The sequence below is a fragment of the Trichinella spiralis genome, assembly GCF_000181795.1.
Source record: "Trichinella spiralis strain ISS 195 chromosome Unknown Scfld2, whole genome shotgun sequence".
In the NCBI taxonomy this organism is placed as follows: domain Eukaryota; kingdom Metazoa; phylum Nematoda; class Enoplea; order Trichinellida; family Trichinellidae; genus Trichinella; species Trichinella spiralis.
The window spans coordinates 3,692,282-3,717,603 of NW_003526941.1; the positions used below are offsets into that span (position 1 = coordinate 3,692,282).

General features: G+C 33.4%; 4 protein-coding genes across 4 annotated transcripts; 1 reads left to right on the plus strand and 3 right to left on the minus strand.

The window, feature by feature from the left end:
• Positions 1 to 320: 320 nt before the first annotated feature.
• Tsp_03301 (hypothetical protein) lies at positions 321 to 3,147 on the minus strand. The gene is made up of 10 exons (XM_003379597.1): positions 3,057 to 3,147; positions 2,717 to 2,903; positions 2,568 to 2,580; positions 2,107 to 2,187; positions 1,944 to 1,954; positions 1,260 to 1,348; positions 847 to 892; positions 647 to 753; positions 393 to 468; positions 321 to 327 (listed from the first exon to the last, which is right to left on the minus strand). The coding sequence occupies exons 1-10, from the start codon at positions 3,145 to 3,147 to the stop codon at positions 321 to 323; spliced, it is 708 nt and encodes a 235-aa protein (XP_003379645.1).
• Positions 3,148 to 4,921: 1,774 nt separating this feature from the next.
• On the minus strand, positions 4,922 to 8,791 carry Tsp_03302 (putative tetratricopeptide repeat-containing domain protein; the record flags this gene model as incomplete). The annotated part of the gene is made up of 18 exons (XM_003379598.1): positions 4,922 to 5,242; positions 5,312 to 5,411; positions 5,518 to 5,621; positions 5,685 to 5,794; positions 5,856 to 5,931; positions 5,994 to 6,080; positions 6,146 to 6,259; positions 6,351 to 6,437; positions 6,505 to 6,580; positions 6,633 to 6,733; positions 6,877 to 6,996; positions 7,064 to 7,142; positions 7,210 to 7,295; positions 7,434 to 7,493; positions 7,583 to 7,747; positions 7,846 to 7,980; positions 8,046 to 8,243; positions 8,513 to 8,791. Coding segments are annotated over 18 exons (2,298 nt in total), but the record flags the coding sequence as incomplete, so codon positions are not given.
• A 4,456-nt stretch (positions 8,792 to 13,247) lies between these two features.
• Tsp_03303 (hypothetical protein) lies at positions 13,248 to 15,348 on the plus strand. The gene is made up of 6 exons (XM_003379599.1): positions 13,248 to 14,063; positions 14,224 to 14,367; positions 14,435 to 14,563; positions 14,803 to 14,946; positions 14,975 to 15,079; positions 15,157 to 15,348. The coding sequence occupies exons 1-6, from the start codon at positions 13,248 to 13,250 to the stop codon at positions 15,346 to 15,348; spliced, it is 1,530 nt and encodes a 509-aa protein (XP_003379647.1).
• Positions 15,349 to 15,987: 639 nt separating this feature from the next.
• Positions 15,988 to 23,160, minus strand: Tsp_03304 (putative RasGEF domain protein). Its single transcript, XM_003379600.1, has 12 exons — positions 22,882 to 23,160; positions 21,163 to 21,305; positions 20,939 to 21,098; positions 19,508 to 19,917; positions 18,801 to 19,240; positions 18,238 to 18,666; positions 17,817 to 18,126; positions 17,524 to 17,684; positions 17,307 to 17,461; positions 16,399 to 16,772; positions 16,187 to 16,336; positions 15,988 to 16,129 (listed from the first exon to the last, which is right to left on the minus strand). Exons 1-12 carry the CDS (start codon positions 23,158 to 23,160, stop codon positions 15,988 to 15,990), a joined length of 3,153 nt encoding a protein of 1,050 aa, XP_003379648.1.
• Between the last annotated feature and the right edge of the window lie 2,162 nt (positions 23,161 to 25,322).

Below are 25,322 nucleotides of genomic sequence, written 5' to 3' on the forward strand. Positions count from 1 at the left end.
TAAGGAGAACGTGTGGAGGGCAGAATGAAAGATAGGTGGCCACGGAAGTGACTGTGGTCCCCCTCGAATTTTAGTTCGCCCCCCTCCCAATTCTTTTTCCCTCCCCTTCCAAATCTCCTTTCCTCCCCTCCAAATCTCTCTCCTCCCCTCCAAATCTCTCTCCTCCCCTCCAAATCTATCTCTCCTCCCCTCCAAATCCCCTCCTATGCTCATCTCCTCTACTCTAAACCTATTCATCTCCAAAATGGACTTATTTAAAATAACTTACCTGAGTTGCAATACTTACCTTAGTGCTTTTTCAATTTTTGCGATGAAGTACATCAAGAACTATAAAATTAACTGGAAAAAAAACTTACCTGAAGATCTCTCTTGATTACTTGAAGATTACTTACCTGAAGTTTTCAAACAAAGCAACATGTTCCAAACACCTTTTAGATTCAATCCCTAGCTGTTTCGGTTCATTTGCAACTAAAAAATGCAATTAAAAAAACTTACCTCAAGACTTCCTTGACATGTTTCAAACAGCTTTTGCATTCAGTCCTAAACTGTTTCGATTACTTTTCATCCAATGCAAAACAATTCATCTAAAATTGGTATAACAAAGAACACAAAAAATAAAAAAAAAATACTTACCTGAAATTAAAACCTAGATGACCTGATGAGAATAAAATGTACAAAGTGAAAATGAGAAAAAATAAAGGGAAAAGTAAAACAGCGTACAGCATTTCTGACATTTGACAAACAGCAAATGAACTAAAAGTTTCTAAATACATTATCTAAAACAACCATATAAAACGTAATCCATACGAATGACAGTGCATTTAACTGGAATTTCACATTACTTACCTCTGTTCAGCTTCACCGGTGAAGGTGATGCTAATTTGTATTAAATCTTAAAATTACATATTAAATAAATTATGTAAAAATAAAAAACAACTAATTATATATTGCCCTTGCTTCACCGTTAAAAGCGTGCAAACATATCCATCACCAAAATAGTAATTCATGATTAGGAACTAAAAAGCACTAACCAAACATTTTTGCTTGAATATAAAAATCATTATCATGCAGCGCTATCCGTCTTAAATTACTTTTTATATGCCCATTTCACATTCATTGGTCTATGTGATCAAATTTATACAAGTGAAGCACGAAATGTTAAACACAGTAACAATACAGTATTGCTTACTTATTTTCATCAGAAATTCCATCAGTTAAGTACATAGGGAATGATAACTGGTCGCTGCCTTTTTAAAAACTCTGAGAGAACTTATCTCCTAGAGTATGTGAATACAACAAATGTCCTTGTATGGAACTGTAATAGATGCCTTTCTTGCTTATCTGACATCTAAAAAATTAAAAACATCTTAAATATGTAATCTTAAAATCATTACATTTACCATTTAATTTCCATAACACGCCTTTGTAGCATTCTTTTTTAACTGACGTAAATATTGAAGGTGAAATCATCTAAAAATAGAAAACAACTGTTTCATAATATATAATAATAACAAAGAATCCCATTAGTTTCCATTCACGATATTTGTGAAGTCATGCAAAAATAGCATGCACAGAATAAATACATCGACCACATTATCAAATGTAACCTACGTCTTTCTTAATCACAGCTGATATTAAAGAGTAGAATCATAGTCGGGAATGTGTGTGCTGCCATGGCGATGCACTGAATTACAATGAATAAAGTATTCTGAAAAGTTGTACAATAATAAGTAAATTATATAAAAAGGAAATCACTTTGCCCCTGGTAGAACAACCTAATTTTCCGTCAGTAATAGCGTAATGGCATAAATATAATAATTTAATTAAATGACCAAAGTTATTACGGCTTTATTTACAAACTTTACATCAATATTACTCAGTGCAACTAACTAAAGATTTGTGCTTTAATATGCTGGTTATATAAATATAAATTGCATATTTACCTTCTTCTTTCCTAAAAAATGAAGTTATTTAAAGATGTAAATAAAAAATGTATAAGAAAAAGAAAAAGCAATCTGCAAATTCCAACCAGTATATTAGTATATTCAAGCAAGCAAATAATGTCTTTCCCAGGTTATGAAAACATGAATATCTCAGATGAAATACCATGCAATCAATCAAGAATGATAACTGAAAGAAAGAACTACTGTGCTGTGATGACGAAACATTTAATAACTGATCATGAAACTGAAAATCATTAAAGGATTAGTATGTGAATTATGCAAATAATAAACTACTTTACCTTAGGGTAAATAAGCAAACCTTAGTACCTTACTATGCACAATCGCATAACTAGTGCAATGACTGAGGAAGCATTTCCTAATCAAATATGCAAATCAGCAAATCAAACTGTGTTCAACGTTATGCACAGAATTAGATCATACCAATTATTGCCCTACAAATCATTCAACAAGGAAAATCATCATATATCGTGCAATCGATTTAAACAATTTATCATTCTTACATGCTTTTCATTTCCATTTGAAAACATTCGATCATAAATTTCGATTATTTTCATTTCGATAACATGCATATGTAGAGTGAATAAACTGAATTGTCAAACTCACTTGTATTGGTTTACTTATATATATATATATATATATATATTGCACAGTCACACTGCTTGCTTTTTGCCGGGAAAAAATATATAAAGGACCATCTAAAAGTATATAAAAAAGCAATCTGGGAATTCTGAATACTACATAAGTTATAATACCATTCCCAAGTTATGAAAGCATAAATGGATATCGTAGATATCCATGTCGTAGAGTGTCCTTCATCGTACATGATAAGTAAAGAAGAGAATTGAAAGTCAGCGTGTGCTGCCATGACAAAACGTTGAATAACTGGTCGTGGAACTAAAAAGCAGTGCACTAGAAGCAATGCGTGCATTTCGTATAACACTGTAATGTACAAAAAATGAATTAGAGGAAAACATTTATAAGTTTTACTAAATAAATCAAAAAAGAGACGCAGAAACTCTTTTTCACTTATAAATCACTGGCAAGGAAAACAGTACCAAGCAATAATTTCATTCACATCATGACAACACTTACCGTTTCGAGTTTCACGCAACAATCGCACTTTTGCATGAGAGCCTAAGTATTGTAAAACATGAATTAATTGGCAAACCAAATTTACAAACATTCATCCAGCATGCTGCATCCTACAAATTTAACATAGATATATCCATGGACTGCATATCTCAGTATGAAGAAAGGCAGAAGCAACAGCAAGTGCTACTGCATATGGCTATTAGGTGACGAGAAGAAAAAAGGGCGGCAAGAATTCACAGAACTCCTTAAGGAAACGTACGGAATATGTTTTGACATTTCCCTATTTCGCAGAGAAAACAGTTAGAGAAAGAGAAGTGCAGTACGTTCCTTCACACTGGCCCAACATACATTTTCGCAGGCCAAGCAGTCGCATATCTTTGCTGTGGATGTTTTGGTTAGCGCTACCTCAGACAGCATAGCACGGTTGCATCATTTCATCTTCTAAAAACTCAAATGCGGTAATGATTATGACTATAATGTCAAACTCGACTGACATCCACTACCGCGCAGCAGTTTCCATAGCTTCTCCATCCAATAGCAGAGTCTCATATGTCTATATTGACTTGACTACTTGACCATTTCCCAATCTCACTGCACTGTTTCGATGGCGTTGTGCACTTTCTTATTACAAGCGTCCTCAGCAGAATACTTCCTGCTTTCCTCTCCACTGAATTTTAAGTATATTATGGTGAGAGTCAACTTTCAATTGATTTTGTCTTTCTTTGTTATGTTACCAATCCATGGGTTGCTGCTTCACGTCCAGCTCGAAAGACAAAATGCTGTTCGTCACTTGAAATCAAAAGCTATTATTCAGGATAACAGTTCTGCGGGAAATATCCATAATCTCAGAATTTCCACAACTGGAATTGTTTCTGGTACAGAAAGTATGAACACCAAAATCGAAAAGCAAAGGTTTACTTTTGATACATGAAAACAACGGTAGAGTAGAGATGAATAAGTTAGATGACGAAGGGAAGTGTTCATACACGTAACTAATAATTATACTACTGGCGCCGTCTATTTTACCTCATTATATCTTTTCTCTTGACCTATCCCTTGGATCATTTCTCCATTTCTCAACATCTTGCCCCTGTATCACAAATCAACATATAAATCAACAAAACCATCCACGTGTAATTAGTGTGCTATAAATAAGATACCTGAAAATTCACAAAGAGATATTCAGATATATCGATAAAAATTAGGTACACAGATTGAAGGAAACAATGAAAGGCTGAGGTCCCGCAGATTAGGCAACCAACGGCTAAAAATAGACCTCGCAAAACATTAATACATTTTTAAATGTCACTAAAACAATTAACACATGCAATCATTTCTACTTTTCCTTAAACAACATCCTAAAAATGGGCGAGACGCTTAAAAAACAATGAAAATGTGAAAATAACCAGCCATTTTTATTATTCATTACACATTTTTAAAAGTAAAATCGAAAAATACATACAATTACTGTCATTCATCATCATCATCATCATCATCATTATTATTGTTCTTGCTCTTCTTCAACGGCCAAACTTCCAAACACTTCAGAAGGAACTATTTGTTTTTCCAAAACAACATCTTAAAAAAATTTCTCATAAAATACTGTTTGCACTGGATACATATAGATGCAAATGTCCACCTGGCAATGACTTTCTGCTGAATTTTGGCTCCACTTCAACGGATAATTCATCGTCATCATCTTCAATGTTAATTTCATCTTCATTAACCACTGACTGATTCTTTCCGGACTTTTCACTAACTCCCCCACTGATGTGGAAAAAAATTACATTATCCATAAATTAAGCTGAGTTAAAACAATCAATTAAAAAATTACCTGACGAAAGAAATACTGGACATCTTAGATTTTAGAATATCTTTTTTCGATGCTTCTTGAGAAATCTTTTGTGCTTTAGCTTCCAGTAGAGCCATACTATCGCCCTGACCCAACTCATCAACTGAAATTGTATTTCAAAAATATTAAAAATCAATAACCATGACAAACTGCTTAATTCTGCACTTTCTGCAGGACCGCCCGTTGTTGCTAACATCTGAGCCGACATGAAATTCACTTGTGTGTTCAAAGCAGCCTGAACGCTGCGTTTGATACGCAACATTTCTCGGACCGTATCCTCATTGCCATGCTTGATTTCAAAATCTTTCCAAAATGACCAAAATGAAGGGACGACCTTAAAAAGTAGGCATTATTTTATAGAATGACACACATTATATTCAAAAAAAATCAGTATCAAATTTACCCTTGGATCGCACATCTGAGAACAGTGTGCTAAAATTGCACGAGCCCGGTCAATTTCACCCAATCGTCGCTCCAACGTGGCAAACTGCAAACACATACTCCTATAAATAATACAAAACAGCATTTTCACAGTTTATTTCCACATTACATTGTGCATTAGATATTATATTATATTACATTTTATTTTATTTTATTATATACGCATACCTTGCATCTTTCTCTGGCAATACTTCAATTGCTTTTTCATAAATAGCTCTAGTACTTGTCACACCAAACAGTTCGGCTGCCTTTTTAATGTACACATTAAATATCTGAAATAGGAATTTGTAAAAAAAAATTTTTTTTTTCATCAAACAATCGAACATGTTGTCTACATTAATCATTTCATCTCTGGGCACTGAATCAACTGCTCTTTGGTAAATATTCATTGCATTTCTCGGCAAACCATGTTCTTCTTCTAATTTTGCGTATAATAAGTAAAATTCTAAATTTTCAATAAAATTCAATCAAAATATTGCACAACGCACTACACAATAACAACATACTTGTAGCATATTCAGGTGGGCAACTATTCAAACATTGCTCAAAAAGATCTCGTGCCCTTTCCAATTTACTTCCGGCCTGAAATGAAATTTAACATCAATTTCAAAATGATGTCCCATTTTGCAATCTCATCCGCCTACATAACGCTTCAAAAAGCGAACCAAATATGTTTCCCAAAGATCGTTCACGTTTGGCCATCGAAACAGTGCAATTCCTTTTTCAAAAACCTAAACACAAAATATATATAAACATCACTGCATAAAATCCAATCAGATATTATTTATGCACTTGCCTTAAAAGACTCTTCAAAATGATTTTTGCTTTCTAAAAGCATCGTATAATTGATTATCAACTGCGGAGTTGCAATTCGCAGATCCAATATTTTCTCATATACTTCTTTACATGACTAATAATTAAAAAACAAACGTCAATTAAATAAATAAATAAATAAAAATAATATATAGCAATAAAAAGTGCAAAAAAAAAATAAATTTTACCTCAAAGGTTCCAAAACTCTCTTCCAAATCAGCGTACATGCTCCAAACTTTCAACGACTTGTATACACGATTTTGCACTGTCTCGCTCTTCATGTAAAATAAACAGGGTGTATACTTTTTGAAAAAATTCTTCCAATTAACTAATACAATTTACCTCATCGTAATAATCTGTTTTAAAAGCAGGTTTTTTCACTGCTCTTTTGATTACTTGCAATGCCTTTTGCCATTTTCTCCAAAATAAGCATAATTAATATGCAACAGTCAACTGCTAAACAAGCTTACTTGGAACGCAGCTCCATTTCTGCCCAAGAACAATAAACCGATGCTAAATCATCCACCTTCGGATATGGTGCAAGCAACGCTCTTTCGAATATTTCTCTCGCCTAAAACATGGGATTTTGAAAAATAGCATAAAAAGCATTTTTTTAATTAAAAAACAAAAACCACCAATGAGGAAAATCTAAGCTTGTTCGAAGTAAACTCATGTGATCAACCCCCCCCTCCCCAAACAGTTCGTTGAACGTACTTTCTTCAATTGCGCTTGTTGTTCAAAAAACACTGCATACGCTATCCATAAATTGGACAACTTTCCAAGCTGCAATTTTGCGTTCACTGTATTCACTGCTTCTTCAAACGTTTCTTCAACCTAAAAATTTATCCGCATAAAAATAATGGTCGATTCAAAAATTCTCTTCAACGAAACATCGCAATACCTCTTTTGGATTGCTTTTGCATAATTCTGCACGTTTTAACCACTCGTGCACGTTATGTGGATTTTGACGTAATAGCACACTAAATAAGTGAATGGAAAAGCAGTGAATGAACAAATTCCACAAATGAGCACTGCTTTGCAAAATACCTATTTATAAGCAACGGTCTTCTGTCCATCAAATCTTCAAAACGAGCCATCAACAAGTCGATGTTGAAATTTGAATCACTTTTATGCTGTGCTTCAAGTTCAACATTGATCAATTCTTCCATGAAATGTGCGCAAGCGTCGAAAATCTAAACAGTAAAAAATAAAAAAAAATATAAAGAATTACCCCTGAACAGTCAGTAGTGAAGCACTGGATTAATTACTACCTGCGTAAAATCTCGGACTGTTCGAACAGTTCTCATCGCTTCTTCATACACATCACGTGCCTAAACCGTTAAACATTTCATTTGTTGCACATATAAAAATACGTATATATGAAAATTCCCATTTTCATCATCCAATTTATTTGACTCACCTGTTCAAAACATCCGTCTCGTATGTAATAATCGGCAAGAGAACACCACAATGCTCCAGTTTGATCCGGATATTTTTCAACGCCTTCGCGTACGAGCAATTCTGCGTTCAAAGAGGTAACTTTTGAAGGATTTTTCGCCACTATGCTGCACAATTCGTGCCATAACTGCAAATAAACACAAGAAATTAAATTTAAATAAAAACAAAAAGTAAAAAAAAAGAAAAAAAAATAGAACAACAAAATACAGAAAAGCGAAAATATACTTCATGATTTGTTTTCCCTTCCCGACTGATAAAATTGGAATCGTTCACTATGGCCGAAAGATGAATGCAAGCCAAATCTAGGCGGTCAACACTTTTCAAATATTCTACGAGCTGCTCTGCATCTTGCGGAGCAATCTAAAAAGCACCATATTCCTATTCATATTCTGCAAGCGCTTCCAATATTTCTTTTTCCACTGTACCTTCAAATAACGTTCATAAACGCGTATTGTCGTTTCAGGAATGTCGTGCAAGTGGAGAAACTTTAAATAAATTGGCCAAATACGGTAATGTTGAGTTATTGGCAAAGATCGCAATGCGTCATCAAATGCATGTCGTGTTCTCGTAATAAAACGCTGTTTCACCAAAAAAGTACAATAAAGGATCCATATTCGAGGCATCTAAAAAAACAACAGCAATATCATATTCAACGACATAATAAGCAGTGAAATAAATAAAGTATAACAACTACAAATACACTATTCGATTAGATCCTCATAAAATTATCATATAAAATGAATTAAAATTGGAAAGTTCACATTTTGTACTTTATACTTTGCTCTTTTGCATTTGAAAATACAAGTTCACATAATATATTTTGTAAAACAACAAATTCAATTAACTCATTAACACATTCTTATAAAAAAATATTTCAAAATGTTTCAATTACTTTATTCATAAACACTAGCGCTGTTCGAAAACACTTGTTCACTTCTTCGTACAAAGGATCGGTGACGCATTTTTTAGCTACTTGACCACGACGCAATTTTAAATATTGATACCAAAGTTTGTAACTTCCAGGCAATTCACGCAACGCTCGCTGGTAGAGCAAATTTACGCTTGCTACATTTTTACTTGACTGAGTTTTATGTTCGATGTATCGAAGCCAGCATTTCAAAGAAAATCGATTGCGAAATAAATCCTCTTCATACGGAATATCATCTTCTTCCTAATTGAAAATTGCATAAAACATAACAAATATTAAAAAACAAGGAAAAGCAAATTGAATTAAACAAATAAATAAAAATAAATATATGTAACTTACAATTAGAAGATCTGCAGTAGATGACATGTTCGGTGGCCATAAAAATAGAAAGCAAATTAATTACCTGGAAAAATCACAGGATCAAACATGATAAAATAAGTAGACTTTTATGTTCAAACTATAGCTGAACAGTCTAATAAAGGTGAGTGATATGAAAATATTTCTCTGAATGCTTGAAAACGTGACGCAGAAAATAAAAAAGTCTAAAATTTGCTAAATTTGAGAAATACTTACTTTAATTGCAAAGTAGAAAATGCGCAACAACAACCACTAGCAAATGTATTCAATTTTCAAAAAGATTAATATAATTCGGATAAATAAAAAAATGACTAATTACAAAAAGCAAAATAAAATATTTTGATGAAAAAATAGAAGATGCAAATTACAAGAAAACGCTAATTACGATACGTACTGACTGTAACCGTAATAGACAATCAAGTTTAAATTTCAATGCGAGCAATATGAATATTTTTAGACGAAGCAAAATATATGTTTTTTTGATTTTATAAAAAATTGAAATATACTGTAAATTTCATTTAAATTTATATGTTAGTTTGGATTTAAATTTTCAAAATATACAAAGAAATTTACGCATTTGAAAAAGAGATTAAAATTGAATTATTATCCATTTTAAATTAAGTATTGTTTTTTTATCATTTTTTAAAATTAGTTTCTTCAATAGCAGCAATAAGTAGATGATATTAATGTGTGTGTGTGTGTGTTCGTGTGTGTAAAATCTAAAAATACTTGAAATATTACATCGAATAAATAATAATTATTATTATATAATATATTTTGAATATCATCCGGTTAAACAATTTTATTTTAGTAAAACATAAACATTTGTTATTATTTGATGGTTTATTTTAAAAAGATAAAAGAGAGATATATAGAATGTTGTAATTTTTTACCCTCGTTCAGTGGATGTTTAAATTTTGGCAATTTGGCGACACTTTCACGGTTACCAGTGACGCTAATCTGCAGGTTTGTTGCCAAAGCAGGTGTAGCAATAGTTGGATTATTTTTGAGCAGCTTGACCAACTCCTATTGGTCATCGGACGTATTATTGGTTTGCTTCTGCTGCTGCTGCTGGTGTTGCTGCTGACCCACGCATGCATGCATTCAATGGTCGGCAAATGTCCACAATAGCTCTGTCCAGTGACCTGAAAAAATGAAAATCAGCTGCTATTTCAACGCCTGCACGCATGGAAGAGTCAGCTTGCAAAGGGATTGCTTTTTTAGCTGTTCAACAAAGCTAACAACGTTTTAATTCTTCAAGAAGATTTTTGCTGAAAAAATTCAACTTGAATTATTGTCGACAATTATTATTTAAAAAAATTACCGAAACAGCAGTAATAATAAGGTTTTAATTTTTTGTTTCTTTTCGTTTTTAAAATTTCAATCCGACATTGATACTTGCGAGTATTTTGATTATTGCGCTTCATTTTTTTAAACATGCTTTTTGTTGACATGTTATTATTATTATCATTATTTCGTTTGTTTGTTTGTTTGTTTGTTTCACAAACCGGTCTGTTGCGCAGTGACATGCGATCGTCCAAAACATGTCTTTTAGCTGAACCTGCAGAAAGAACAGTTTAGTTAGTTTAGTTAAGCATTGACATGTACTGTAGATGTAGTAGTATCAGTTTCAATTTCTACCTACCATTGGGAAAACTTCTTCAAATTCTTTCTTCAGTACTCTTCAGTATATAAGAGTGTGCTTTTTTCAATCTAAAGCTTAAAACTTTACACATTCTTCGTGTTATTTTTTTCAATAAATAAATTTTAAAAAATATACATATCTGTATGCTTGTATTTTTCAGTGTATGGTCATGCATTTGACCAGGCCAAGCGAATTGTAGAAACTCGATGAAACTAACCTCCATCAAAGCAGCAAACAAACCGTCTGTCCTTATCCAAAACTGTCCAGCTGGTCTGCATTCAGGCCATTTCAACAACTGACTAACCAACACACCCTTCTCCAACTGTCAACAGTACAACTTGCTAACAAAATATTCAGGCAAGTAATAATCATTTTATCTTTTATTTACCTCACTGCGATCGAACAAACAACCAACGGGTTCCATTTCAATTTCTGATCTATTCAACTTTTATTTTATTATAATTTAAATTCAACATGGTTTACAATATAAAATAACAAATAATAATAGAAATTGAGATACAAATGTGCAATTTAATCTCGAAGTTGTTGCTATACATAGCAACAATTCAACAATGATGATTCTTTCATTGTAAATTTCCAAAAACATTTGTCATCATCATTCATAAAAAAATTCATTCGTATAAATTAATTTCCACAATAATAATTTTACCCCTGTTCAATTTTTATTTTTTTTTATTATGCACTCGGCGTCAGCTTGCAATTTTCAACAAATGCAGTTTTAAAAGGCAGAAAAAATGTTAACAACAATTAGCCTGTGAATTTGGAAATTTGCTTTATGATTTTCGCTCACTCGACCATATAGCATCGGAAAATGTATGTCAAATAGAATAATAATATTAATAATAAGCGACAACGTTAGTTGCAAAATTGCAACTTGATGGTTTTTGTGCGAATGCATTTGCAATATTTCCATTCACAGCACCTTGTTTAAGCGTTGAAAAATGCTGACAAGAATAAGCTTCACTGCTTGCTATTTAATACTCATGAGAATAATATAAATGCCATTATAAAAAAAATTAAAAAAAACTCAACAATGCAATATTCAATTTAAGCAAAATGCAATATGTGAAACGTTGAAAAAAAAAAGATAAGTACACAACAGTTGCAATTGCACAGTTGTTGATCGTAATAATACGTTATTATGCAGTTATATCAAAGTTAAAAATAAAATTTATACACTGAAAATTATTTAAATACTTCTATTATTGTAAATGGAATTGTGATTTGTAATTTTTCCACATTTGCCCCTCAACATCAGCCAACTCAACCAAGTTTGATTTGGAAAAGGTAATTTTAATTGGAGGAAAATACGTAGAAAAAAAATAAGTTCAAAAGAATAAATTGTACAATAAAGTGGGTTGCCAATGTATATATATATAGACAGAGAGAGAGGGAGAAAGAAAAAGCAGAGAAAAACACGTTCTTAAAACTTCTCAACGACGTTGTACAAATAAGAGCAGGCAGAAAGCGTTTTACAAAGCAGCCTGCCAGCAAACGAAATTGACATACAAATGAAGACAAGAAATTCATCACATTCCAACATTCATTCGCCCGCTAATTATTGAAAATAGTAGTAGTACTTTGTAATTCGTATGATGTAAGAAGTTACTTTGCTTACATTTGCCATACAAGCATGCCATACAGACAGTTAAATACAAATTGGGTTCAGTTCCAAACATGCAAGCAATTAACATATCAAGTGAATGTGAAAAAAACGTGGAACTTCATGATCAAATAATAAAATTTAAAAATATGTGTCGTAAAATAGTCGAATTTGCCATAATATTGATCGGCAAGATAAAATTTTATTTGCACTTGTGAATCATCAAATTTTGAACAAACATTGATTGCATGCGTGCAAATTGGCCCCACTCAGGTCAGTGCGACAAATGCTGTAGTGTAGTAGTGAAGAAAGTTTGATAAAAATTTTAAAAATAAAATTCGTTTCAAATTGAAATAAAATCATGTCAATCAAAAATCGACCACTGAAATTATCGTACATTGTTGTCATTTTCTCGCCGATTACAGTCTGACAGGCAAATTACAGGTAAAGTATGTGCAAGTGTTATATTTGTCATTTTGTTGTTGTTCTTGTTGTTACTCATTTGCACAGATCTTTGTCGCTGGAATGTGAAAAATTGAATCAAATCAATTCAAATCAAATCAATAAAATTCAATTAAAAATTGAGGGAAAAAAAGAAAACATTTTCCCCCATTAACTTTTCATAAAAGTTCTGTTGTTGCAGTGGACGAAAAATTAAAATGAGAAATTGAATTTAAATTTGAAAAAAAATAAATTAAACGAATAGTAATAATAAAGGTATGGAAAACGTCATTGCACCGAGAAGAGAAGAAGAACATTTTCACAAAGCGGGGGTAGTTGTTGCATGTTCTGCAGAGTGTCATTAACCGACATTATATAGCACAATCGTTGTCGGACAATCAGGCCGAATCAGGAGGTGTTTTTTTGATTTTTTTTCTTTACATCGCAAAACACGTCACAATTGATAGATACATAGTAAGAACAGCAGCAACAGCAGTAGCAATAGCATAAGCAAGGGGAAAAGCAACAGGGCTCACAAAAAAAATCATACACGTTCATGATGTCAGTTTGAAGCCGTGTCTGCTTGCTGTTAACGTTCCACAAAGTGCTTATTGGTAAAAATTTTGTAGAAAATGAACTGGCGTCGTTTTGGGAAAAAATCAACGTCATGTGAAAATAACGACGGTGATACTGCCCTGCCGGTTCATCTCCAGCAACAGTTGAAGGGTATTTTTGACGAATGCGATACTGATCGTTCTGGGTTTGTTCAAATGGAATCGTTTCGACAACGATGCTTTTCTCAACTACAACAACAGACAAACGGTAAATCGACAAGTGGAACAGTTCCGTGGAACCGTTTCATCGACCAACTGATCATTTGCACACCCACATCCGGAGTGGTAACTTTGGAACGTTGCTACGCTGCCATGCGGGCAGCCTTGACCGACTTCAAATCAAACATACACGCAAAAGCTGCCAGCAACAGTGTAGTAGTATCCAACGTTGACAACAGCAGCTGGACAAAAAGCCGTCCGGCTTATTCCATGACCGACCGCCGTCAGTTGCGGTGGTCCTCTTATCATCGCAGTGGTGAGTCGAATGGAAACGTTCACCAATTTGCTGCTGTTCAAGTTCCAACTTCGAGCGCTCGTCAGCAAAATTCTACCCTGTCAAATGGGAAAATTTTCACATTGAACGAAATTTCACAAACCGACTGTTCGTCCAACAACCATTATCCCCCTTCGGTAGTAAGCGTCGCCTACAGTAGACCGGTCAGTTCGATTGGCAACGGTAATGTGGACAGTGATTACGGTTCGATCATGTCTTACGAAGGGGTTCGTTTGCGTGACAGAACAACGCTGTACAATGGGAATGGAAGGCAAATTGCCGACTACAACAGACGACGCACGGTCATGGTTCCCGACGGTTCACCGCCTTCAAATTCGCTGGTAATACATTGCACAACTGTTTGGAACAAATTCCATTTTCTCAACTTCCAAATCTGTTGCTGTAAATTCTTCCACTACATTGCATGTCTGCTAGTTATTTATTGGCACTGTTGTTGATCTTGATCTTGATTTAATGATGTGTTAGCATGTTTTTGTTTAGAAACAGAATCAACTTATGGAAGAAGAACTGTCTATATTGGAACAAGGTCAGGACAAGGCTAACCGCTTGATCAACTGGTATCATGAGCGACTGTCAGCGTTGAAAACGAGGAATAAATTAATGGGCCGTTCACTAGTTACCTTAGTGAGTACACACACACACACACACACATAAATGCATAGGTTAAATATTTTTTGTTTATTTATTGTAGATGGGCAATCAATTATGCAATATATCTATCAGTAACAGAAAAAAAAAACCTTTTAAGAATCTATCAAACTTGCAAACCGCTCTCATTTTCACCATATTATGCAAAAATGCAACATCATTTTTCAATTATGTATAAAAAAAAGAAAATAATAACACTTACCTTTGAGAAGATTTTCTTTTTTTCTTTTCTTTTCTTTCACAAGCGTAAAAAGCAATTATACAAATATCACCAGTAAATATAGCGAATAGTTTCCTGGTAGGAAATGCCATTCAAATTTTTCCTCTTCTATAAAAACACTTCTTTTATCAAATTAAAATAGATAATACAAAAAATAAAATAACATATATGAAATATATGATACTTTTCAGGAATTGGCAGTTCACGAAGAAAAGTTGAACTTTTTACGATCGCAAGTGTCAGATTTGAATCGACGTATTGTAGGTCTCATGGAATCTTCTGAAAAAGTACGCAACATACACAGAGAATGTGCAAATTTTATGTCCGGTCAAATTGTATGAAACTTGCTTTGCTTTGTATTAGGGATTTCCTTCGGCGGCTAATTTAGCCAACGTTGGTCGCAAGGCGTTGTTGCCAGAGGATGATCAACATCTGTGGTTGAAAAAGCAAAATCAATTACTAACTGAGGTTAGCAATTCCGTTATTATTATTATTATTATTACTGTTGTTGTTGTTACTATTTATATGGAAATTTTTGCCTTCAGGAAGTGACAGACAAAACTCGACGTTTAGCAAAGCTTGAACAAGAAAAAGCGAAACTGATTCAGCTTCTTTTTCAAAAAAACAATAATCACGTCAATCAATGCAATACAGTCAGCAGTACTCCAATGTCGAATGGTTGTTTGCAGAATTCAAAATTTGTATCGATGGATGCAATTCAAGCAACTCTCATGTAATGTTCACAGCATATCGCGTATACTATTCTATTCTATTTATTTATTTAATTTGCTTTTTTGAGCAAATAATTTTACTTCTTTTTAATAATTCTTTTTTGTCTTCCTAAAAAATATCAACATGTAATATTATTTATTAAATAATTGTGAAACAAAAAAGTGCTACTTATTGGAATACAAGTTCACATGAATAACAACCTTTTCTGCACTTTTTATTCGTTTGAAACCAATCGGTTTGAACTAAAAAAAATGATTAAATTTCAATTTCAAATATTCAAAAGAAATTTGACAACTTACTTTTTCTTATTTATTACAGAGGCATACTGTAGACTAAAAGAAATGAATAACAAAACTCGATATGCATACACACAGTCGATATAGAATGTCTAAACAGTGAAATGAAAAAAAAACATGATAATAAAGAACAATTAGAGAATGAAATTTATTTTCATTTTAATATTTGGTAGTAACTGCAACAAATAAGTATGACGGAGAGATCATGAGCATGAACAATTATTGTCATGGCAAAAGAACAAAAAACATTTACATGTGTTCATCAAGAAGAAGATGATGATGAAGAAAACAATAAGTGCAATTTTACTTGAAAATCAAAACTGTCATCTATCTATCTATCTATGCGAGTCACAATTTTTTAGGAACGTTTGTCGACATGTTGCGCGGCTTTAGTCGTTCTGAGATTGCCCAGATCTGTTCCTCATTTGCATAGTCGTCGAAGTTGTTGAAAAACACCAGAACATTGTCATTTTTCTTAATATTATATTGCCTGGAAAAAAGTATTTTATTTTTCAAACAAAAGTATGAAAGTTTTGTTCAAAGATACCAAGATTTAAAGCGTCGCACGTTGTCCAAGATCATGAACTGCTGCCAACGTTTCGCAAAGTTGACAACATTCGCAACGCCTACCTCTTCCACTGGTAAATAGTCCGCATTTCCCACTTGGACAAAAGTGAGATCTTGCAATATGAGTCCACTAGAAAGGAGGAGAAAATTCAAGAAAAAAGCAAAGAAACCGTACGTCAAAAATTTGCATACAGATAAGGTAGGCAGGGTGGTTTGGTTTCGGCCAGAGCTGTACGGTAGACTTTGAACGATTGCGAACTGTCGATGAGGGAACTGTACTGATTGAGCTGATCAACAGCGGACCGAGGCCAATCAAGTCGCCTCAAAGCACCAGAATCGAGCGCCGACAGCAAAGCCAAACATGAATTCAAATTGCCCAAACGACGAAGATGACGCATGATTTTCAAAAATTTCACAAAACAATGCTCTCGTTGACGTTGATCAGCCAAAAGTAGAATCCGACTACGAACCCAGTAGGACATTTTATTAAAATGGCTCGTAAATTCCGTCAAACGTGGACACTTCTCTTCTGCCTGATCTATGGACCATTGCAAAATTTCGCTCAACTAAAATTATTCAACAATTTCAACTAAGTATTTACAAAAAGAAACTAACATATATTAGATTAGATTAGATTAGATTAGATTAGATTCTAGCTGTGTAGCTACATCTTATATATATATCTTCATAATCAATTATTGCAATTAATTTTTTCAAATATGCCAAAAAGTAAACTTGCATCTATTTTTTGAAAGTAGAACCAATCCAAGTAAGTGATTTGCTCAGCAAGTAGGGATGCTTTGAAGTCGAATATTGAATGGGATTTTGTTGCTTGATCAGGATCACGACAAAACAACGGTCGGCAAGAGTTGGGCTGTTGAGCAAGCAATTTTTCGTCATATTTTTCGACAAATTTTTGACGAAGGAGACGAGCCAACAACAGTTCACCGTCGACAATCAATCGGTGAATAAATTGCACGAGAAATTTCAACAATTCTGATGTTGCTTCAACATGACTAGAATAATTCAAATCCATATATAATAATTCATTAATTAAAAATAATTTTTCAAATTTACCTGAGCTCATCAACGACACGTACTATTAATGAAAAGCAGCTTTTGGCTGATTTGCTTTGTTCATCACTTGCTCGTTGGGTAGATAAATGATTATACCTTTCGACGAGTTTTTTGAGCAAATCAAAAGGAAGAACATAAGAGCGGTAAGTAGTCAAAAATGCTTCTCTGTATAAAAAACCTTTAACATAAAATTTCTCATTAATATCATCATTTTTTACAAGATAAGGATAAAATGAATACCATTCTGACTGTGGCATGCTGATGCCGCATGAGCCACAAGTACATCGACTAGTCCTCCACGAATGTTGCAGTCATCATCTCCATCTTTCATAAATAAATGATCACGTACGTCCAATTCATACAAATATTTGACATCGGCTATTGCTTTGCGATTTGCATTTCTAAAAATACATTCAAAATTTTAATTTAATTCTTGAATTGAAATCACTAAATCAATTTTATTTCAATTTCATTTGTTCAAATAAATTTGCATAAAGTAAAATCTACACGCAAATGTGAAATGTCGCACTTACTCAATCTGCAATTGTTTAGGTTGCTTTTTAGCGAACAGGAAAGCACACAAATTTTTATAATCGACATTTTGATCATTTTCAAAAATGTCCAACCAATTTTCATAACTTGAATTTGCTTGATCAAAATGAGCAAAGTGATCTTCGTTGGCACTGGTGGTCAAGCCGAATTCTATTGTTGCCTGTTTACTTTTGCTGACGTTCACGTGCCATCGATCGCGCATACGCTCATAGCTGACCAACGCTGAACTGCGAAAATCAGCAGCACTGCTAGGTTGACTATTTCCAAATATTTGCATATAAGATGATACCGCTATAAAAAAAAATAATAAAAGACATTTTCACGAATCAACACAAAGCTCAATAGTTGAAATATATAATATTTTAATATAAAATTATTGCTTATTTGTTGTTTGTAGCTTACCGCTTCGCTTGCGTTGGTTACATCCGTCGTTTGGTGTTGTTGACGATTTGTTTGCATTTCTGAAGCTGACCTCGGAAAAGCTAGAACCTTTCCCACTGACTGAAAGTGAAGTATTTTCCGTTGCAAAAGCTTTTCCCGAACTGTTTTGCAACTGATCGTTACAGTAAGTTTCATTTAAACTTGACGCTTGCAACTGCGTACTGTAACGCTCGGCGCTAAGTTCTTCCGTCACATTGCCGTTGATTAGAGTTTTTTGAAAAATAGCTTTCTTGCTCGTGTTCATTTTAAAAGATTGAACACTACGATGCTTGACCGTATCACCAATTAGCTGACAATGTGTTTCTGATTGTTCATCTTGCAACAGTGCATCCAGATCAACTGGAAATGAAGCCAATTTGGCTCTTGGCTCAAAATGTTGTTGGTCTCCATCTAAATTACATATTATAAACCAAACCATATTAAAGTAAATTATATATATATATATATATATATAGAGGCTGCATTGTTGTTGAACAATGCACTCATGCTGGACAATTTGATGTGTAATAATTACATTTGCATACCTTCAGTGCGTACTATCTGCGATTCTGTTAATCGAACGTTCCTCGTACTATCCAAGGCTGGATTTGAGATGAAATTTTCCAAAATACTTGACGATGCGTTAAAAGTTTCCGAATTCAAAGGCAGCACCGTTTCACAATGCTTGACAATAGTGGATTTCCAAACTTTCTTTTTTCGAATTTTTGTCGTTTTTACAATTGTATCACCAACTCGTGTCTCTGTGACAACCTCATCGCCGTCACATTCATCGTCACATCTTGTTTCTTTCTGAACTACAAGAGGCTCACAAGCTGAAGGACAAGGCAAAAGTGATGCATTCAGTGATTGCAAATTGCGTATGATGGCGTCGAAACTGTCGGCGTCGTCATTTTCGGCCCCACTTTGATTACAGTAAACACTCTGCGATAAATCTGACGTCTCCGGCAATGAAGTATCACTTCCACTGGAAGAATAGAACAATACATTTTTTCAACAATTACAATAATCACAAAACACACATTTTACACTCATAATTTACACATTTAAGTCACAGCAAAAAAAAACAAATTATTTATTTATTAACTACACTGCTTGTTATTGATGCTTAGGTTCGAAAAAATATTCTCCACTGTTTGTAGTACCTGATTATCTGTTTTTTAAATATTCATTTGATTTTGTCTGCTATTGGTATAATGTTGAATAAGTCATCAATTTCAATTGCATTACTTACTTGCAAAAGCTGAAAATTCCTGAGTCACCGCTAGCTGGCTTCAAACGTACCGTTGGATTGGTCGGATGAAGGTGTCTCGGCTGGCGAGTTTGACGTGCAGCTGACGCATTGACCAACGCTGAACTGTACGGCGGCTTTGGTGGAGGAGGATTGATAAGCTCTTGTCGACGTGCTTGTCTGTTCTTTCTTGGTGGAGGTACTAAATCCTTCGCTTCACCGTTTAACAGAAGATCCTCTTGCACAATTTGGTTCATCGCTGAAGACACGTCTGTACTCAAATCCAAACTGTCAGTAAGCGAAGAATCACAGCTATTCCTGTCTTCTGTGTGAAGCATAGGTTCTTGTTTCAGTGCTGCACCGCAGTCAGCACAATCAACACCAGAACGCAAACGGCTCGGCTGATGCAACAGCTCAAAATCAAATGCATTATATTTATTTCAGAACAATTAATTTCATTATAGCAAATATTCCATTGTATTCATAATAATATATTATAATATTATTTTTATCTCGTAAATTTGAAAATTTTAGTTTACACTTAAAATTGGGAAAAAATTAAATTGCATTTTTTCATCATAGAAAGATATTATTCTTGATATATTGGTTTGATCTAAAGCAAACAGAAATGTATAGTTAGTTAGTTAGTTAGTTAGTTAGTTAATCGTTCTTCAAATCAAAACAATTCAACTGCATCAAATAGTATGTCAATATTTTGTGCTGATGTGCTGTTGCTATTTTTGATGCATAATCAATCGTTTACCTATATTTTATTCATCTTATTGATATTATTCTGATTGTGATAAAATCGCATAAAATTCTCACATAAAATCCTACAGACGATAACATCTGAAACAAATTGAGTGTCACTATTGAAATAAACAAAGAATATATGCATTAAAAAATGCACAACTCTTTACAAATCCACATGGAGAAACACGCAAAACATCTATAAATTAAAATACGTTGATGGTGAAAGAAATGAGCAATAAAAAACTGCCATCGTTTAAAAGAATGAATATTAACTTTTAGAAATGTTCATTTAACATGTTCATTGTATGTACGTCATTGTTTAAAAAGAAGCTTATTTTTTGTCCATGCAAAGATGAATGTAAAATTGCCTTTGTGCAACAGTTGTCACATTCCAGTCGAGCATGAGCATTTTTTCACTACTCCCACGAGCAAGCAGTCGGCTTTTAACAACTCATTTGAGAAGCATGTTCAACACCAGACAGCGAACTATCAATTCCGATTTGACAGCAAAGTCAGAAGATAGAATAAAAAAAAGTCTCATTCCTTTTATTGTTGTTATATACTGAAAATCTGTCAGAGGAAAATTTGAATAAAAATCTATCTCAATCCGATGATCACAAAAAATTTCAAACTCAGTTCTCAAAGTTCTGAAAATCTTTTCATTCAAAACTGTACGCTTACCTCGACAGTATCCATGAGATGTTCAGTCAAACCGACTACGGTCGTGTGGTCGTTGTCGTTGATTTCATTTGCGATCAAAATTCGGTCGATTTGTTGAAACAATTCGCCCAATTGATGATAAATCTTCTCATAAAGCATTTGCACATCAGTTGCACAGATTCTGAAAGTGAATTTATTTTATTCAAATGGAATATGGAAAAACACTTGTACTTTTCCATGCAAACCTTGGTTCGACCATCAACTTCAGCATAACATCCAAAACAGCCGAAGTGCTGCCAGCAAGGAGTGAAAGATTTCGCTTCAACACTGCATCTTGTAAAAATCGAAGGCATATCTTCAAATCTCTTTCCAAAGAATTCAATGTAACCTGCAAAATGAAATTTCGTCAAACTAATCCAATCGAATAATATTAATAATGCATTCATATTAATAAATCTCGAAATAAAAAGCTAAACACATTACCACTACCAAAACAGTAAACAGTACAACATGACAATCATTTTCACTGATTTAAAAACTTTTATTAAAAGTTGAACTTATAATTTGCCAAAGCAAAAAAAAGAGAGTACAATCACAAAATTGTCCATTTATAAATAGTCAATTTAATAAGTGTAATTTTTCAAAATTTTTCATAAAATTAGCATCAATTCGTTCAGTTCATATGAATAAACTTTTGAAAATCGAGTATACGGTATATGAAATTTTTTTTTCAAATTAGATACTTTCTATTATTTGAATAAAGTTCAAAATTGAAATTAACAGTCATTCGCAATTTATTTTTCCATTACAATTAACTAACTGATTGTCATATTGCAATTTAACGTAAAATGTTCACATGGCAACATGCATTATCAGTAATTGGATCAAACAACTAATTGCATTCAAATCAAATTGTTCATTTCTTCAAACAGACATATAGAAATATTCTCACTTTTACAAAGTGCACTCATTTATATATGTGGTATTTTAAAATGAAACGGACATTTTACACAATTCACCCAATAGTTCAGCAAACCACTAAATGACGCTTCAATTTATTTCTTACACCAAACCAGTAGAGTAGACGTTAACTACCATACATTGGAAATGGTTATGGTCCATTGGCTTAGAAAAGAGAAAAGAAAAGAATAAAATTGTATGAAATTTAACAATTCGACCAATATGGACCACAATCAATTTTCATTAAATTAAAAAAGATACAAGCATATTTGCATGCCTACAGTTAGATAGATAGATCGAAACTTATCAACATTATTATATACTTCAGTTCAAAGAATCTCACATCGCTTGATGAGTCTCTTATTATTCAGGAAAAAAAAGGAGAAGAAGAGAAGTTATTTAAATTAAAGAAAAAATCCCCATTTCACTTCATCGAGAAAAATTAATTTTAAAAGTATTATAAAAAACGTTTCTTTTTCCATTTCCAATTTGATTTGTTTCATTTTCATCAACAAAACAACTAAACGCTTATGTTCGCTTAAACGCAGAATATACATATAATTTTGAACCTTCAGAGATTTGAATGTCAAATCTCAGCCAGCAAAAATGTTCCAGTTTTGATTAAAAGAAAGCATTTCTTTTTAATCTTTTAGTCTAATCCTGTAATGCAATAAGAACATGCCATATTTAAAAATTGTGTATTATAATTGATGCATCCTTTGAATCGAATAAATAAATATAAGTATTCCATATATACATGACAACTGATAGTCAAATAAACAGAAAGTTCTCATTAGCAAATGTTTGATACGTTGCTTCATTTGGTGTTAGTAAATCAAAGAGATGACAGCTAAGCTAGAAATACATGTATATATATATATATATATATAATGCCTCGTGAAATTGAAACTAAACGTTTTGTTTTGTACTAAATAATTTTTGTTGTTGTTGTTGATGATGAACAAGCAAGCTCCAATTAAACAGCCAATAGAAAAGCAGCCTACCTGATTAGCTTGCTTTTGACCAGTTTGAAAGGGACGCTGAACAGTTGCTGTAGCAGAACCGCTGTGAGATCGTTGTCGCTGCATCATTAGCGCCGCGGCCATCTGCTTGACCGTCTCACCGCCAATTTTGATTCGATTTCGAAGGGATTTTTCCGAATGGGCATGCCGTAGACCAGAATTTGCCATATTGGCCGGCCGGTTAGCCTCTGTTGAATTCAAACGCATAGCACGCTTTACAGTCTGCATGAAACTAGTTCCAGCTGTACCGCCGCTAACCATGCTGCACGCTGATCACACAGAACACAAAGTGCACCCTAAAAACAGCACCCAGTGGTCAAGTACAGTATGTTTATGAGTGAGCAGGTTCTACGCCACGCCCAATGCTCCGGCGAGCGCTGAGCATTAGCAGTTAGCTATTTTTTAAACCATAACCTGACTGCGACACGGATACCATTAACATTGCCTGAGTTTCTTAGCACGGATTCAGTTTAACCTTAACACGGTCACTGTCACTGATTACAACTAATCGATTGCCAATGACAGCAGCAACAACTACAACAACAACAAGCAAACAAACAAACAAACAAACAAATGCGTAGGCAGAACTGGAGTGCGTCATGTTCGATGGAATGCAACGACGATGACGTGTGATTATGTCCTGCTTTTTGACACTTGACAATGCCAACGCATTTGAAATAATGAAATGGAAAAAAAAGAAAGTCCAGACCAATGAGTGAGCGCTGATGAATAATAATACAGCACAACCATGGGGGAAAAGGTTCATTTGCCGAATGCGCCATTGAATAGCCAAAGAAGCTTTTTTCAAAAAATCCCCTCTGCAAAACTGACCACCAGTCTGCTCAGCATTGACTGGGCAGTTGCTGTTCTTTCTTGACCGCTGGTCAACAGATGTCAATGCACAGCTGCGTGGGCTGAAGGTCAGCCAACTTGAAAAAGCCGAACACAAACACCAATCCATCCATTGCTGGATATGTTCTTCTTTTTCTGTTTTTTTCCTTCACTTAACCGCATTTCTCATCTTCCTCTCACTTGGTGTCAATGCAAACAACAAGATCAATAGCTTCCATGCAAACAGGGTTCATCGGAAACGCTGGTCTCAATATTTCACTACTAACTAACTTAGTCTTACACACACACACACACACACACACACACACACACACACACACACACACACACACACACACACACACACACACAAACATCCACTCACTCACTCTCTCTTCACTTGATTTCACTGAATGAGATGAAGAAGACGAGAAAAAGTACATATCCCATTACACTCACAGCTGCACATCCCGTTTGCAATCAAGCACTTGGCAAAAACAACACTTGTCACTGTTTCAAAATGCAAAATTTATTATATAAAAATGTATAATTTTTATCAGTTTTTCTTCAAAAAACGTTATTAAATGTTTAAACGATGAGTATTATTATTATTATTATTATTTGAAATACTTTCATTAGAAAATTTAAAATAAGCAACTTTCAAACAAAAGATACAAAACAACAACACCAAGCATTAGCTGCATATAATATATCAAATTTACAGCTAATCAAAAACTGTCCATTTAAGAGAAATCTTTTCAAAATCAAAAAAAAATTATATCCATTTGTCAATGTTGTTTTTCAAAATATGGTATAAAATTTTCTATTCCAAATTTCGACAACTATTAATTAGAAATATAATTGATTTTTGATAGATTTGACAACAAATTGTCATGCATCAAATTATCTAAAAAAATAAACTCTTCTACAATGAAGATCAATTTATTCAATTTTTTAATTTAATATCAATATTTATTTCCGGGTAAATATTTGTTTGTTTCTTCTTCTTTTTTTGATAAATATTTACCAAGTTATAAAGGAAATTAAAATCCATTCATTCAAAGTATACATATAAGCAATACATAAAAAACTGTTTATAATATTTCAGTTTTATTAGTGAAATAATACTTTGCAAGTTTTAGGAATAAATTTTGTACGACTTGAAGTCCATATATGTGTGTATATGATTAATAATTATCAAATGATTTCATAACTTGAAAGAAAAGCAATCCTGACTGTCATTTTTCTCTGTATAACACATAATACAACGTAATAAAACGGTAAATTTTTCAAAACAGAAATTATATTGTGAATTTTTTTTCAATTTTTAATAATAAAGTGCAGAAAATTCCCCTGATAAAAAAGCTGCTGCGAATCAATTGACAAAATTGAAAGTTCATTGACAAATTGCCCCTTTGGAAAGAAACTATCTTCAACTCTAAACAGTTCATTTTTTGTGGTATTTGAAAATCAAAAAAAGAAAAAAAGCAATTTACCTTTTCATGAAATGAAAATGAAGCTGAAATAATTTTTTTTGTAAAATTTGTGAATACAATTCCAGCCATGGAGCAGTTGGCAAATGCAGACATCAA

Coding starts and splice junctions, on each gene's coding strand:
- Tsp_03303 (XM_003379599.1), top strand. CDS start 13,248: ATGAACTGGCGTCGTTTTGGGAAAAAATCAACGTCATGTGAAAATAAC. Junction 14,064..14,223: donor CACCGCCTTCAAATTCGCTG/GTAATACATTGC, acceptor GTTTTTGTTTAG/AAACAGAATCAACTTATGGA. Junction 14,564..14,802: donor CAACATCATTTTTCAATTAT/GTATAAAAAAAA, acceptor GATACTTTTCAG/GAATTGGCAGTTCACGAAGA.
- Tsp_03304 (XM_003379600.1), bottom strand. CDS start 23,160: ATGGTTAGCGGCGGTACAGCTGGAACTAGTTTCATGCAGACTGTAAAG. Junction 19,918..20,938: donor ATCTCATGGATACTGTCGAG/GTAAGCGTACAG, acceptor TTTGATTTTGAG/CTGTTGCATCAGCCGAGCCG. Junction 16,773..17,306: donor AAAGCTGCTTTTCATTAATA/GTACGTGTCGTT, acceptor GAATAATTTTAG/TTGAGCGAAATTTTGCAATG.
- Tsp_03301 (XM_003379597.1), bottom strand. CDS start 3,147: ATGTTTGTAAATTTGGTTTGCCAATTAATTCATGTTTTACAATACTTA. Junction 2,904..3,056: donor GTTGCGTGAAACTCGAAACG/GTAAGTGTTGTC, acceptor TGTACATTACAG/TGTTATACGAAATGCACGCA. Junction 893..1,259: donor AGGAGATAAGTTCTCTCAGA/GTTTTTAAAAAG, acceptor TGTAATTTTAAG/ATTTAATACAAATTAGCATC.